At 41.3% G+C, this 16,262-nt stretch overlaps 1 protein-coding gene and 1 long non-coding RNA gene across 3 annotated transcripts in view; one reads left to right on the top strand and one right to left on the bottom strand.

Moving 5' to 3' along the window:
- Nucleotides 1-16,262, bottom strand: part of msi2a (musashi RNA-binding protein 2a) — a 112,548-nt gene that overhangs the window by 5,212 nt on the left and 91,074 nt on the right. For both annotated transcript variants that reach the window (XM_056736316.1, XM_056736315.1), the window contains 3 exons: nt 13,596-13,670; nt 7,854-7,919; nt 1,741-1,920 (listed from right to left, as the gene is read on the bottom strand). In XM_056736316.1, coding sequence (XP_056592294.1) covers nt 1,741-1,920; nt 7,854-7,919; nt 13,596-13,670 — 321 coding nt within the window. The remainder of the gene's footprint in view (nt 1-1,740; nt 1,921-7,853; nt 7,920-13,595; nt 13,671-16,262) is intronic.
- LOC130411581 (uncharacterized) overlaps nt 1-16,262 on the top strand; it is a 50,709-nt gene that overhangs the window by 32,625 nt on the left and 1,822 nt on the right. The window lies entirely within an intron of this gene.

Raw genomic sequence — 16,262 nt, 5'->3', positions numbered from 1 at the left:
TGTAAAATAAATATTTAGTTAAATGCTGCCATGTTGTCAATTACGATATGTAGATTGTGTCAAATTAGTAAGAACAGACGGCACTAACTAACTCTCCAGAAAAGCCCAATGCTTCTTATCTCAGTCCTGCGGCTTACTGCGCTTTCACAGGCGTTTTGTGTTTGTACTGTAATCTTTATTCCGTATAATTGCTGGATTCTGTTGAGGTGAGTGCTGTCCTCTCTCTCTCTGCCAGAAAAAGGATTTATGCTTCAAATTAAACCCCGGGGCTAAACCGTTACTGCTATTAGCTTTAATAGCTAAACATGACTTACATTTATTGGCTTTGACTGGTAGCTTAGCAGCAGCCATGCTAATTAAACCCGCCGGCCCGCGATTACGCTGTGTGTTTTTAAGATGCAGGTGACTCATCTGTCCCACTTCGGCTCCCAGCGCTCTGTTTTAATCGATGTCACCCTTCACATTCGGCGGCAAGATAACAAACTGCTTTGCTGGGACGGGGATGCAGACGTTCTGCTTTTCTCAGAGCGCACGCAAAACTACACACCGATATCGTCATTATCGACCCCTGAAAGACCGTAACAAATGTACAGGAGGATTTCAGATCCTCATAACAGAGTTTTCTCTATACACGGAAAGCAATATTAAGGTCATATATTGCTGTGAACGGATAGATGAGTTTCAGCTTTCAAAGGCAACACAAAAGAGAAAACTGAGGGATGTTTTTTGGTTTGTCTGGTTCAAGTTAATATCTAGAACCATCAGACAAAGAAAAGACAGCTGTTGGAAAAGAGGATCGCCAATAACAACAAAACCTCCCGCAAATCAATATTTGATCTTATGAACTCACAGACAGATGAATAGTGCACAAAACATCTAAAGAGAAAATGTCCACTGCAAAATGTATTTTACAGATCTTAAAATCAACACAAAATTGTGTTTACTTCTGCAAATTGACTTATTTAGGTGAGAAGCAAGATATTCAATGTGAAAAAAAACTCCGTGAACTGATTTTATTAAAGGAGAACTGACTGGATCTCTAAACTATTAGCGCTTAGAGGCGAGGAGTTGAAAAATAAGAGGGCTCCGTGAAATCAGCCTGAAATGAAAGTTGGTTCAAAGTTATCACGTTTTGATTATAGATACAATAAAGAAGAAAACAATGTGCATCTAAGAATTGTAAGAGCCCGGGCACGATTTTGTGCATACTTTCTCGTAAAACTAATAAGGCGCGCAAGTTCTCGGCGGAAGTATCTGCATGAGTCAACCCCATGTCCAATCTATGAGATCATTGGTGTACAGCAGAAGACTACAGAGATTCTCTTGTTGCCTGCCAAATGAAATGAGGCGAAAGAAGTAGGACATAAGGAGCCAAAACCCAAAGATCCCCAACACCTGGCCTGACTCGAGCCATATCACAACGGCGATTAGAAGAGTACCACACATGAGTTCCATAACACGACTCGCATCCGTTCTCCACATATTCAAACAGTTACTGGAGGGATTCAAGTCCTTTCTACATTTGTTTAATTTGCTGAAATACGATAGTTCACTTTAAAGTGATCAGCATGCATCATGCGGAAGTGATTTTATTGCAACATGAGTGGATGCACAAAAGGTCATTTTCCTTGAAAAAATAAAATAGATGCTCATACTGTACAGCATGCAATGTGCTGGTTTTGTTTGAAAAATGTTCTTAAGGGGTGTATCATAACAAGTCTAAAAGTGCGAAATACATACCTGAGCTCTTAAAGTGGTCCGGGCTTGGGTGGTGCTGGGAGGGCGAGTTGCAGGTGGAGGTGACGTGCTCGCTTTGAAGCATCTGACCCGTATGAGGCCCCAGGGTGGCATAGTCGGCAAAGGAGCAGGGAGCGGCGCGCTGGTCTCCGGGCCCAGAATAAAAGCCGTAGTCGGGGAACCCTGAGAGATAGAGGGGACACAGAGGAGGTGGGACGCCATCATTGAGGGGACAGGTGTTGTTATGATGTGTGTGTATAGTCTAACAGAAATGCGGGTGGAAATGGGTGAACACAGAAATGAGGTGAGACTCCATCTTGGAAGGTAGGATTTAACACCAATCATCCTAAAAACATTTGAAGGTCATTTTAGAGTAAATCTGTGTATTGTCATACAATAGTAGAATACGATGATTTACAGCATAATGACAAATAACATTTATAGCAGTTTTTTTAACTAAGCATGTGCGGTTGCTATCTACATGGCATTGAACGTCTTCATCCCCCTTTTGCAACAGCAGACGATTCAATCAAGGAAAGCCAAGTTCTGCCACACAGCCTTTTTATTTTCCATCTCCCCTGCTGAATGTTTGCTTTTCATTGGGGTCTGGGACCTGCAGGAGCGGCCTGAAGTCTCGCTGAACATCACAGCGCTGATGACGCCCTCGACAGCTGCCAAGAGTAATCTGAAGCTCTAAGTAGTTTCTCTGTCATCAAATGCTACAGTTCCCCTCGCCGTCTACGGTTTGTGGGCAAAACGCATGCCTGTCATATTACGCTCAATGCCTGAGCAATGGCTCGGCTCCAATACTGCCTGCTTACTGTAATTTGTGACTTGATGAATCAAAGATATGTGCTGCCGTACTGATCTATTAATATCTGTGTTTATGTGTCTTTTTCTGTAAGTCACTAAATTGAACGTGTAAAGCCCCATAATGTTCTAGAGAATCTGTAATCTGCAAATATTTTTAGTTTCTTTAACACAATGATTGTACAGAAAATATGCAGAAAGGATTTTGCAAGTTGCTAAAATGTCCTAAATGCATGGCAGAGAAAAACCCACTTTTACGTGAAATCCATGTACAAGGGCGCTCGGTCATCTTTGTAGAAATTGAGCTACAATCTGCAACATTTTACTATTTAAAACTGCCACCTTATCTTAACCAAATTCAAAAGAGTAAAGTTATAATAAAATAAAAAGGATATATGAAATTTATATATAAAATGAGGAAAATAAAATATGCAGAATCAATTTGCATGTTGCTAAAATGTGCTACAGATGTGGCTAGTAACAAATTAAGTTGTAATAAAATCAAAATGAAATATTACATTTATATATAAAATATAAACCCTGACCTTAGGGTTATAATAATATATATATTTTTTTTATACATGTATGATGAAATAGAGGCAAACGTTTTCACACAATGAGGTCATTCCAGGTCACTTTGAAGAATCTTACAGTAACTTAAGTCTTTTGGACCTTTATATCTCTTCTCACTCCACCTGCTCTGTTGTTCAAGCCTAAACTGACTTTCACGCTTCATCTCAACTTTCAGCCCTCTGCTCACAGTCAAGAATCAACAACACAACAGCTAAACAAAGGCCGGGCACCCTTTTCCGTCCTAATCCATTTCATTCGGCGTGCATTCTAATCGCCAGTCGCCCTTGAATTTCAAAGTGGCTTTTGTGCTTGCCGCTAATTAGACAAGCTTCCTCTGTCTGTTCTGCACTCTCTAATTAGATCTTTAACAACAAACAACAGTCAACCTCTGCGAAAGCTCCTCCATTTGTTTAACGGGCTAGCGGGGCGCAGCCTGGCGAACGCCGGCACCCCTCCCGCACCGGAACCTCGCCGTGCGCATTCCGCGAGTGGGGAGATCGCCAGAACGCCACAATGGCAGCTTCCTGTTCCATCTGCCTAATTCCACCGATTACAGGATACCGGGAGCGACGGTACACAAAGCAGACATTCACACACACGACGGATGTACACAGGCGCTTTGTTTACGCTGACATGGACAATTAGCCCTCAGCTGCACAAGGCTCTCAGTCGGGAAGGTCTTATCTAATAAAGGCAAGGAAAATTACCTTTATTGTTCAGGTAGATTGCCTCTAATGATAGTGCCATCAGTGTAAAGGATATGAATAAAATGAGGCAGAAAAGAGCTCTCCAGTCGGATAGCAAGACGGCAGAAGCAGGCATCTGGGAGCGAGCCGTCGCCTGATTATCTTCCCCTGCTCATTTTCTTTTCAGAGTGTACAAATGATTTACTTTCACTTGAGCAAAGGTGAGAAACGTAGACGGCTTCGTTTCTCTGACATCAAAGTTGGAGAAATAATAGCTTTCCTTTGATCTTTTAAAACAACAGCCAAGCGTTTTTTTTGGGAGGCGGCGGGCCTCTCATCGGGGGCTGCGATGATGCGGTCGTCTTGCGCAGAAATGCATTTTGTCGCCATGCTGCAATATGTGTGCAAATTAGCAGCTCACTAATGAACACCAATCAAACGCTGTGTTTTAGTAGTACAGACATCTGCTGTAACGTTTCATCAATAACACTGTTCCACCAAAGCTCAGAGCTCTTGGAGCTGAAACTGAACATCTCGCTTTACTGCAAACTGGGAATAAAGGAAACAAAAAGCAATCGCTGAGGTTTGATAGTGTGTCACAAAGGTAAACTGGTTTTTAATGGAATAGTTCACTCAAAAATAAAAAAAGATTCATCATTGATTCATGTCAAAACCTATAGATTTTTCTGTGAAAGATGTTTGAGAAATGTCAGTGGTTTAGAATGACATGAGGCTAAATAAATGATTTCAGTTTAGAGCAAACTATCAGCGAAGCGGGACAATAAATTGAATGAAATAAACTTACGTACTGTAAATAAAGGAGTAAGAGCAATTTTGTTTCATTTAATTTTGAATAACCTCTATATCACAGCAGTCTTGCATTTACTCTTATGACTTGAATGATGTTGGAATGGTATCAGCTTCTGTCTAAATGCCATAGAAACCATAAACGCACACATACACACTCGCTTCCTTTACCGAGAGCAGAACTACAGTGTGAAGTGCATGTGTTAAATGAGAAAGAGAGCCGTGTGGGAGAACCAGCGGAAGACTCGCCTCAGCTCCCGGTTACAGTATTACAGCCGATCGTATCTTCAGCCCAATTATTAATATTCCAGCTATCAGCGCGAAACAAAAGAGCCCTTCTTCCATTTGTTTCTCTTTTTTCTTCTTCTCGCTAGTCTAATTGGATGTAATTACTCATCTGCAAAACAAATGAGTGGGTCGGCGTTGCCGTGACGACCGGATCAGCGGGCCCAGCAGTGCGAATCGTTCGCCGAGCCTCATTTCTGCCGATAATTATCCTTCTCCCCCTCTTTCGCACTCCCGGCCTCACCATCTCTCTCCTGAAGAACAGGGCGGCTGGGGGGGCTCGTAGAGTCACGGCTGTCGCGCGCATGTCGTCATCAGCCCGGCTTCCTGTGAGTGGATAACAGCTCACCACTTTAGATGACAGACCTGACCTCAAACTGCCTCTCTCTCTCCGATGCTAAACACGCGTCAAACTCCATCTAAGAGCCTTCGATCACATTCCCAATAAAACAGACCAGAGTCTCTCTTTTTACACAGCCGAGCTGTTTAAGAGTGCATCAGCGATGAGTGTCACACACGGCGAAATCCCCGGTGGCCATCAGAACGAGCCACTTGATGGCGGATGTCAGTAAGTCCGTCATATTGGCCCTCGAATTAGCTTTGAATTTCAGAGCAGCCGTAATTAGCCTCTCCATTTCCACCTTAGTCAATTTAAAAATGAGAAAAAGCCCCGGCCGTGCCCGGAGTCGGCTTTCACTTTCCATTTAAAACAGTCCATTCTGACTGAGCGTCTGCCTAATTAACATCACTAGACCTCTTTTTTTCGGTAAGTGCCGACATTTAATAAATAATACATATTTAATGTCTTGTCATTTTGGTGCTCAGAAAGGCTTCGCTAATGAATTTTAACACATGATTTATTCGGGCGTTTTTTGGCATGCGCTCAGGTCCCCGTGCTCAGACATTCAAGACGGAAGATCTAAATTAGTGACAGCTCAGTTACAATGCTTTCCACGGAGTTTGTGATATGCAGATGCGCACAACAGGAAAAACCCTTGGAAGTGGCGTGTGTATTAAAAAGCAACATCTGACATTTTGGTTTCACAGGGGTCTTAACTGAATCTAATCCCAAAAAGGTATCACTGGCGATAGGGATGGGTTTTTTAGGTGCACAGTTTGTCTCATTTTGCTGGAGGCCTGGGGGATTTTAATCACATGCCGTCCAGGGGGAACACGGGCAGTGAGGGACCGGAGCCCACAGGGGCCGTAGAGCCAGTTTAATCTCACCTTCTCTACAAGAGCCAAGACGGCACTCTGCGGAGAGGCATTTTAAGGCTCACAGAGCTTGTTGGGATGAAATGGATAATGATCTCAGATAATGTGAGGTATTTTGCCAAACAGGAGTATCTTCATGCCCAAGCAGGCGGGGCAGGCAGCCCACGGCAGCAGAGCAGAACGTAACACAGCTTTGGTCTCATCTGCTCCCTCAAATCTAACCAACAAACCCATTTGGGGGAGCCGGGCGAGGGGAATGCTTTAGAAAGAACATCACTTACTGAAAAACATACCGCGTTTAACATATTCCTGGTTTTTAATTATAACCAACAAACCTGACCCTGTTCAGCGCTTGGTTTCGCAGCGCTAATAATATGACGGGAAAAAAGAAGAGCAGCAGATTTCATAGGACACTTGGGTTAAATGCAGCACTGTCATCCATTGAAAAATATCCTGACACAGGACTGATTATTCAAGAGAGCGCAGCAATGTTGAACCTTCAACACTTCCACAATCCACCGGGGTACGAGAAACTGCCTCCGCTGCACTCCATCTGCTGAGCAAACTCATCACTTTCCACTGATCTGTTAGCGTTTCACGACAACTACCAACTCACCAGGGAGAGAGAAGATAAAGACCAGACGAAAGACAGAAATAGTAGAAGGGGGGATGGAGGAGATGAGAAATCTAAGCAACCAAGACTGGTGAGGAGAACCGAAAGCGAAAGAGACGTTCCCGCTGGAATGATCACGGGTGGATCGATCCACACGCGGCAACCTCTAGAACAACATGCATCCCATGATCCTCTGAGAGGGACACAGAGATCTGGAGGGAGATGTCTCAGACAGCGGGACAGGACGAGGCACATCGGATGGACACACGAGCTGGCAGGTTTGTGCACCTGGGAGATCAGCCTCCAGAAGGCTGCGAGACTCCCGTGGAGGAGGCCCCTGCGGAGCCAGCGCTCTCTCTCCCGTCTCTCTGTCAGGCCCGGAGAGAATACCACAGATATTTCAGAGCATCACTGAAACTCTCTATGACACAGAACGCAGCAGTGAAAAGGGCATGGGGGACAAATTCAAATGAGGATTGAGTGTATTTAAATCACAACGACAAATAAGTGCGGTCTTGGTCCCATACTCTTAAACAAAAATAAGAATGTTTCCGAGTACTAAAATCCTTTAAGTTAAGCGAGTCAATCGAGTGCCCATGTTCATGTATATTTCAAACAGCTCATCGCCCAAGTACCAACTTGAGTGAGGAAAGTAAAGACACAGACAGATGAAAGTTTAGGGTCACTTGACGAAAATGTTTTATCTGATCTGAAGGTGTATGCTTAACTGTTTGAAATGATTTTGATAGACAAAATCTAAATGTATTACTGAATAAAGAGGTAAAACTAATTTTTAAACATAAGTACTGTAAAACGAGTGGTTTATTTTTTTTGAGTTGTGGAAATAATAATAATAACGAACAGATGGTCTAATCCTTTGACCAGCGGTGTATATCCAGATCTAAGAATGTCAGATAGATAAAGCGAATGATGATGTGTGAATAAATGAAATGACATATGATAAGTAAACACTATGACAGTAAAATAACACTATTAAAGCTGAGTGTTTGAGAAGTGTTTGTCTGGGGAGGGCAGTGGCTACTAAGAACACAGGCTGTAAGACAGTATATCTGGCCCTGCGTTCTGTGGGTATGCCAAGTAGCCGCATCTTCCCCGGGTCGCCCTACCTGAGCCTCGCGCTGCCGCCACAGCTGCCGCCGCCGCCACGGGTCCGTAAGCCGTCGCTGGAAAACCTGAAGAGAAGACAGAATGATTAACTGATGCTCTTCATCTCAATCACATTTACAAGCGCACCAGCATAAAACAGCTCAGTTCAGACTGCAGCAACACGCACAGGGGACAAGCTACATCATCGCTCAAATAATTACATATAAATCAAAAGAACTCAAATATAATTACTCAAATGAAACCGTTTAGAACGGCTGGTGAGACGTGTCTATTGAGCTTACAGGCCTCAGATGTACTCTCTCTCTCTCAATGTCGCTCTCTCAACGTGTGTAATGTCTTACACACGTGTGTAAGAGAGCTGATGGAAACACATCAGATGACATTACATCAGGCTGATCATTTGTAAGGTGGACATATGACGTGAAGGCAACGGGATGCTTGACCGGCCTGTTAAGGGGGGGAATCTGGATGATTCTCTATAGCAGAGCTGAGAGCAGAGGATTGTGGGATTAATTGCTTGTAACTGAGTGCCTATTATCTCAGTGAGAAGCATCAGAGGACATGCGGTTCTCTTTAAGGTCCATAATGGCAGGTAGTAATGACTGTGTGTGTGTGTGAGAGAGAGAGAGCACATTAAACTTTGTGAGCGCTCTCATTTAAAAGCACGGCTTATGGAATCACAGACTACCCCTCCCGTACGGCTCATCTCTTCTTGTGTGTTTATGAAAATTCATCAGTTGAGACTTAATTATTTCTACACAACTAAATACTGAACTACACAAAAGACTAAGGCAAACTCGGCTGAATGACATTGCGATTAATGCTCAAGAATCTACATATTTAACGACAGCGGTAAGTTCACAATGTTCAAACAATATAATCAAACATAATCATCATCATTGTAAAAGCCAATTAAAGAAATCCACCAGGCCAGCGCATCAACGGCACTATTATTCTATAACAAACGTAATTACAGTCCCGCCACTTTAATGAAGGCATGTATCTGCGTTTGACAGCTGCTCATCAGAGCAGTGAAGAAATGAAAAGAGGTCCGAGGGGCATCGACGCGCCATCATTCTGAACGTCAAGCACTGTTTGGACCGCTACATATACAGCTTTGCAGAGATGACACCATGAAAAATTGTTGCTAGGTAACAAAATTAATTTTAAATAACCTGCCAAAATATATCTTATTAGCCATAAAATTGCTTTCATAATTTTTTTTAAATATGTTTGTTTTTGTTCCAATTAATTATTCTTGCATATTTGCATCATACATGTGTCACTGTGAAACATCTGTCACAAATCATGAAGACAGTCATTTTGTTCTCCATATTTTCTTGTTTTGGTGTCTGAAAGCAAGAAGTGGTTTACGTGAGCCGGTCCATAGTTCTGAAGAGGAAAAACATGGTGAAATACAAATCAAAGTCAGTCATCAACAAATGTTGCATAATGCTCATTATAGTGAAAAATAAATGCAGCTATCCCTTAAACCAGAAAAACAAAAATGGGTGTTTAATCGTTTTTTCCCCAGTGATGTGGAAACACTTGCTGTTGATCTCACCTTGTCTCACATTTAACTCTTTTTTTCTTCTTCAACAACATGAATACTTAAATGCAAAATAGCTTTCACTTGTCGCCCCCAAATTAAAAGGAAAGGAACGAGATCCTTACTGGTGTTTATGTTGCACATGCTGTTGATTGTGTTTCAAGCTGTAATTCGTAACTTTTGTCTCTTTATCGCCATCTCTGTTTAAAACATAACATTGCAGTTTTTTACTTTTTATTTATTTTAACCAGGAATAAAGTCAAATGATGTCAAATTGACATTTGTCACAAAATTAAACTCTAGTCTACTACTCTAGTATCCTAGAAGAAAACGTCAGTAAAACATGACTAAAGAAAAAATGAAAAGGTGTAAACAGGTCCTGATGAATGAGTGTTAATCCCAAACCTCTGTGGCCTCTCTAGTTTAAATTACGCATGTCATTTCCTGTTCCTTTCCTCAGTTCATTAATCTCTTCACAAAGCACAAATCAGTATGCTAATGCTAATGCTAATGTCGGTCATGCATCCCTGCCTCTCTTTCTCTCCGCTCGCTGTTGCCGAGCAGAAGTGTCCTTCAGCGGAGGAGTCATTGGTACTTCTGTATTTCCCCATCACTTTCACCGTATCTTCCGTCTCCCAGTGGTCTCTTCCTCCTCCGAAGTTAGTGCTGGAACAAAGTTCTTGCGAAAGATTAACTTTGGCGGATTAGGCGGGATAATTATTAGATCTCTGAGGCTCATTGTTTTGTGTTTCCGCCATGAGAGGCTGCTTGAGAGAGGCGCTGCAGCATTAAATCAATTTCATGGGCTTTTTATTACGTAGGAGATAACGCCAATATTTAGCATTCGGTTTTATGGCGTTATTTGAATCTGCTCCAGCAAACGGGCTGATGGGGGAGAAAAAGCCTGCTGAGAGCACAAGGACACAGTGCTCTCCCGCTGCTGTCAGAGCCCCCAGGGCAACGTAAAACCTCACACGTGGACCCCGAGGGAACACAGAGGGATTGGAGACGCTCTGCTCTGTGATAAAAGAGAGGGAGGAACCCGGACAGGAGGAAATAATGAATCCAACCTGAGGAACATCAAGATCTGGGGATGAAGAGTTTATAGTTTAACAGATCTGAGAAAACAAAATGAATGGAAGAATCATTTCATGATATAAAACGGATCTTTCTTTCCTTTCACAGCAGTGCAAGCTTACCAAATTTAGCATCTACATGAGAAAAACACGAACATTTACGGATTTCTTTGCTTCCTATTTGCATCAAAACACACACCTGCAAGGAATATCACGCATATGATTCTATGCCCATGAGTCTCTAAATCAAACCAAGATCACTCTTCATAGGTGAAAGGTTTTGCCCAAAATGAAACCATTTGCGGCACTGGATCTTCATCGTGAAAGTCTTCTGCCGTTTGATTAGGGGACGAAAAGTCATTTCGCCCGGCAGATTAAAGGGCTCAATCTTTTTTTAGCCCTTTCATACACCATTAACCATAACTATGAAGGCGGGAGTAGAAATCTCCAGAAAGATCCCAGGACATCACGAAACCCTTCAAACGGCACCATCGGCCACACCGTAATGACAGATGATTTTACGAGCAGCGGGACGGCATGACTGCGCAACCCAAACACCAGTGTGATCTGATCAGAGAACCTCATCACGCTGGATCTGGAGAAACAGTTGGGTTTTAATCACGTATGAGCTGTGATTCACCCGTGTTAGCACGTGTCTAATGGAGAGATGAATCTTACACCTCTGAAGCAGATGTCACGGAGGTGACAGCCGTTACCTAATGCACATCAAATCATAAAACAAAACCATCTCTCTGTGTCCTGTCTCAGATCGGACCGTCGTGTGTCACAGAGCGATCAAGCAGGCCGAACTTTGTTGTCGAAAATAAATCATTCCGGCCAGCCACAAAAGAGTCGAAGCGCTTGGCCTATTTCTAATGGAAGTCTTTTCAGGCTGATGGTTTCTGACGACCTCTCCGGCCATCCGTAGGTGAACATTTTAGATGCGTGCAGAGATGAGACTGCTTGCTACAGATGAGAAACATCTGCATGAAAACACGACACTATAAGAAATGAAATATGATACAGATGTTCTTGTGAGCAATATTTTACTATTTTAAATTCATGCATGACGTGTAAATGTAAAAGACAATCTGAAATTGAAATCTTGTGAAAATTATAATACATAAATTAAACAGAATTTTAGCATTTGTAAACCGAGTCTGATTTATAATCTAAAATAAATAAAAAATCGTCTTATACCAAGATAAGACATATTTATAATGCCTAATATTGTTCCTGAACTCCAGTTGGCGACACATACGGGCTTAAGCATCTCAGAGTATCAGAAGGAATGACTCCGCCCACTTAATGATCGGCCTGTCATGTTAGCCAGAAGCACTTAGCATTCATTAGCTCGTCCAGCTCTTTATTACTCAAGTAAACACTTTGATAATTTGTTATGCATTTTAACGGCCTCCACCAAACACTCACGATGAACCTTTAGGCACTTCATAACCGCTAACACCTCAAGACAGCTCGGAAATATCTGTAAGACATTGACTCTTGTGAAGCTCTGACACAAAAACATGTGAAAAGCTTTCATGGTGACATATAGAGAGAAAGAGAGAGACTCCAGACTAAAGTCACCTGCACTCAGAGAACTAGGGGCACTTTTTTCATTTTCTCCAAAGATAAAAATTCAGTGGACTGACCGTATTGATACTTTAACTTCTTAAAACAAAAAACACATTTTTTATAGCCTGATTCTGACAAATTAATATTAAGGAATGAACTGCCTATGAGGAAAATAAATGGAAAGTGAGTTAACTGAATTCTGCTTTCAGGTCCTCCCGAGACATGATCACCTTTAAAAAATGTAACCGATTCCAGTAGGAACAATTCACATTAACCTTGTTCTTTTGTACCTCCTACGGTAAAAAGACAACTCCGCTAGCACTCAATTATGTGTGTGTGTATAAAGAAATACCACTGCAAGACTTGAAATGCAACGCACAGGTGAAATGAGAAAAAAATGAGATGAAGAGAATAAAAAGGCAACCGCTCTTCAAGACTCTCCTTCCAGATGGTTGATTTCCATAATGACGAGAGAGAGAGAGGAAAAGAGAGAGATCACCAGGTTTTCTCAGTGGCTTCATTCATGCTCTCAGAAAGATTCTAATTGACTTTAAGTGTGTGAGAGAGAATTACTGACATCAGGATCTGTGTGTGTTTCACTGCTGTCCTGTTGAGCAACCATGTACGCACGTGCACACACACAAACATCAACAATTCTCTATCACACACATCCTTACATGAATCAGTCCTGTCAATGTAAGTATGACCATAGACTGTATAAAACACGTGACGTCACCCGTCCACACCCGAGGAGCTGTTTAGTGGGCAGAGCCAGCCGTCGCCATCAGCGCGTCACTCCCGGATAATCAAAAAAGGGCAAAGAGGCGGGACATGGTTGGAGCTGAGGCACCTGGTTGCTGTCACTCAAGTGGCTTATTTTTGTACAAGGCTGTAAACATGTTTTTTTCTGCTTTAAAGTTGCCCATTTTAACATGGGGAGCAAGTCTCTGTCGGCCAGTTGAGGAATTGCAGTTTAAGTCACTTACATGATGGCTTTACGAGAATGATGGGATGGTTGCCGCTTGAGTATGACACATCACTTATGAAGCATTGAGATGAACAATAACTAAAGTGTGAATGAGAAACAAACCCTCCACAACACACACAAATACTTTACAGATTACCAAAAAATAAAGTGGAGGATATTAAGTCTAAACTGTTGCACACAGTGCTCTCTGGTCTCTTGGCACAAATAGGTTATTTCTGTGGTTTGTCCTTCCTCTCAGTGTATTAATTCATAAATAAGTGCACAGTCGGAACATGATGAAGAAAAAAGAAACATCAATCAAACACACGTACACACACAGAGAGAAAAGCCATTACAGAATTGTGTGCTGCTGTCAGATATTTCCCATCATGCCTTATCAGCTGTGCTCATGATATCAGCAGGCAGGTGGCCGTCGGCAACGACTCACCTTTACGTCTCTAGCACACATGCAAACACACACACAAACCACACGAATTTGATGCACTTTGCGTTCACAAACCGAGAACAATCAGGGACAGTTATGGACATACAATAACGTTAAAACTGTACTCGCCTGGAAACTGATAACTGTAACTCGGAGAAAATCCTGTGTATCCTCGACCGTATGTTGCCACGATGTTTGGATAACCTATAGACACACAAACAACATCAATGCACTTTCTGCCCCACGGGGTAAAATCTGTGTATCTGACTCAAACCCGATCAATAGTGCTCTAATCTGGAGCCGGGCCTGAACGAAGCGTGCATACGTTCCCTCACACCGTAGTGAGCATCAGTGTTTTAATAAGAGGATGAATATTACAACAGGATGTTTTCAAGCACATGAGCAGCTCAAATGAAGAGGCAACTTCAGGGAATTTCAGTGCCATCTGTTTCTCTACTGCGGCGAGAGAGACAGTGATGTACTGATGGTGTTATTCTTGGCTTTATTTTCTCACTTTTTCTCTGTAATTTACATTGTTGTATTAATTTAACGTTGTTTTTCGCAAACAAGAGCAAGAAGCAGCAGTCGCTGTCATAAATCACAACACACACGGATTTAAGACGACGCTCTTAACATGACTGTGTAAAGCCTGCATGTGTGTTTTTATGGGTTTTACAATGTTGTCATGAGGCACCCTTTCATTTTTAGAAAGCAATAAAGCTCTCGCAAAAAAACACTGCTAAAAGTAGAGATGCATCCATTGGTCAATTTTGGCCGATAACAATAGCCACTAATTCTCTAACATTGGAAGCCAATAACCAATATAGTGGCTGATAAAAAGTATATAAATAATAATATAAAATTCCCTAATAATGAAACAAAAGGCAAAAAGTTGAGAACTGCTTTTATTTGAAAACATTTACTGCAGAAAACAAGGTCATCATTTGTTATCATTTTCCACCTCAAAAAATCATGTATCAAGCCTAGTTTACACTAGATAAATATTCTTTAACCTTCAAACTTTTCTGGTATATTTTTTATTTGACAAGTAAGGGATAATGTACAGGGAGCCGGTTGTTATCGCAGAAATAAACTCAGACGAAGCAAAGCGGAGGGTCTTGTATCACACTGAAGAGGCTTATTTCGCGATGAAAGCCAGCTGCATGTACATTATCTCGCTTTTTACACGGCTGCTCGCCACATGAGAGAAAAACTGGACCTAAAATGTGAATTTGAAATATTTTATTAGTCATTTTTACCGGATGCAGACCTTTCGTGAGGAAAAGCCTGTTTAGTTTCGGTTTTAGAGTAAGAAACGATGTTCAAAGGTCACGAACAGGCAAATTTGTTTAATCGATTGCAAATATAATGTCCTATATCTTATTAAAATACATATTAATAATTATTTTGAATCAACTTATTAATAATATTAAACTGCCCCTCTCAAACAATATGCTTTTGTTGCTATAATTTACACATTCTTATATAATGTATTCACATACCGTCCCTACATCAACATTGTTTTGCTAAAAGCAGTACCGTAATGTATTTTAACTGTGAGCAGCGCGCAGCTGAAGAAGTTTAACCAGAGGAAATGATCTATGATTTATCGGCTATATTATATCGGCTGATACCGATAACATTAAAAATGACCATTTATCATCCGATACCGATATGGTTGATAATTTATCCCTACTTAAAAGGGTTTTTATGTGCCAATGCACACAGAAAATATGCAATCCCAAACCTTTCAAGAGCTCATCTCTTCCAGCAGTAGTGCTGTACATCTAATTGTGTCTTCATACAGTACAGTTTGTGTTAAAGTGATACTTCATCATTTACTCACCCTCTAGTCATTTCAACCTTTGTGACTACTGCAGAACAAAAAAGAAGATATTTTGAAGAACGTTGGTAACTGAACAGCATTGGACCCCATTGACTCTACTTTATGGACACAAAACCAATGCAAGTGAATGGGGTCCAGTTAACAACATTTTTGAAAACATCTGCTTTTGTTTTCTGACTTTCTGATGATGACAGAATTTTAAATTTTTGGTGAACTATCACTTTAAGAATAAAAGAGACAAACGTTAAAGAGATGAGAAGAGAACAGAAGAAAAGAAATGAGAAAAGAGAACATGATATGCAAAAAAAAGAGAGAGATGCGAAGAGACCAAATGAGTAGAAAGAGTAAAAAAAGAGACACAAGTAAATAAGATAATGCAAGTAGATGAAACAAATAAAATTTAAAGAGACAATATGAGATGTAACAAGAAAATGAGATGAGACAAGAAGAGACGAAAAGAGTCAAGAAAAAAATCTGATCACACAAAGAGGTGATAGAACAGGAGAGAACTGATAAGGGACAAGATGAGAAAAAAAACAACAGGAGTCCAAAATAGACAATACAAGGAGCTAATGAGATGACAAGGAAGGAGACAGAATGAGCTGATACAAGGGGAAGATGATAATAGAAAAAGTTATTGAGAAGAGATAAGATGAGACACAAAGAAAAAATAAGATGAGACCATACAAAGAGCTGAGACAATAAGATGAGATACAAAGAAAAATAAGTCGAGACCTGACACAATAACAGAAGATGAGACAAGAAGAGACCAAATGAGCTGAGATGAGACAACAAAAAGATAATGCAAGGAGGAGATTAGAACATAAAAAAGATGAGACGAGACCAAAAGAATCCAGAGATGAGATTTCTGTATCCTATTGCATTGTGGGAAAAATTCAGTGTCCTCCCTTGGTTCTGCTGTCTCTCTGTCTCCCTGATTTGCATTATTA

Source organism: Triplophysa dalaica, chromosome 22 (genome assembly GCF_015846415.1).
Source record: "Triplophysa dalaica isolate WHDGS20190420 chromosome 22, ASM1584641v1, whole genome shotgun sequence".
Taxonomy (NCBI): Eukaryota; Metazoa; Chordata; class Actinopteri; order Cypriniformes; family Nemacheilidae; genus Triplophysa; species Triplophysa dalaica.
Note: the sequence above shows the minus strand (reverse complement) of the source record. Positions and strands in the feature narration are given on the sequence as shown.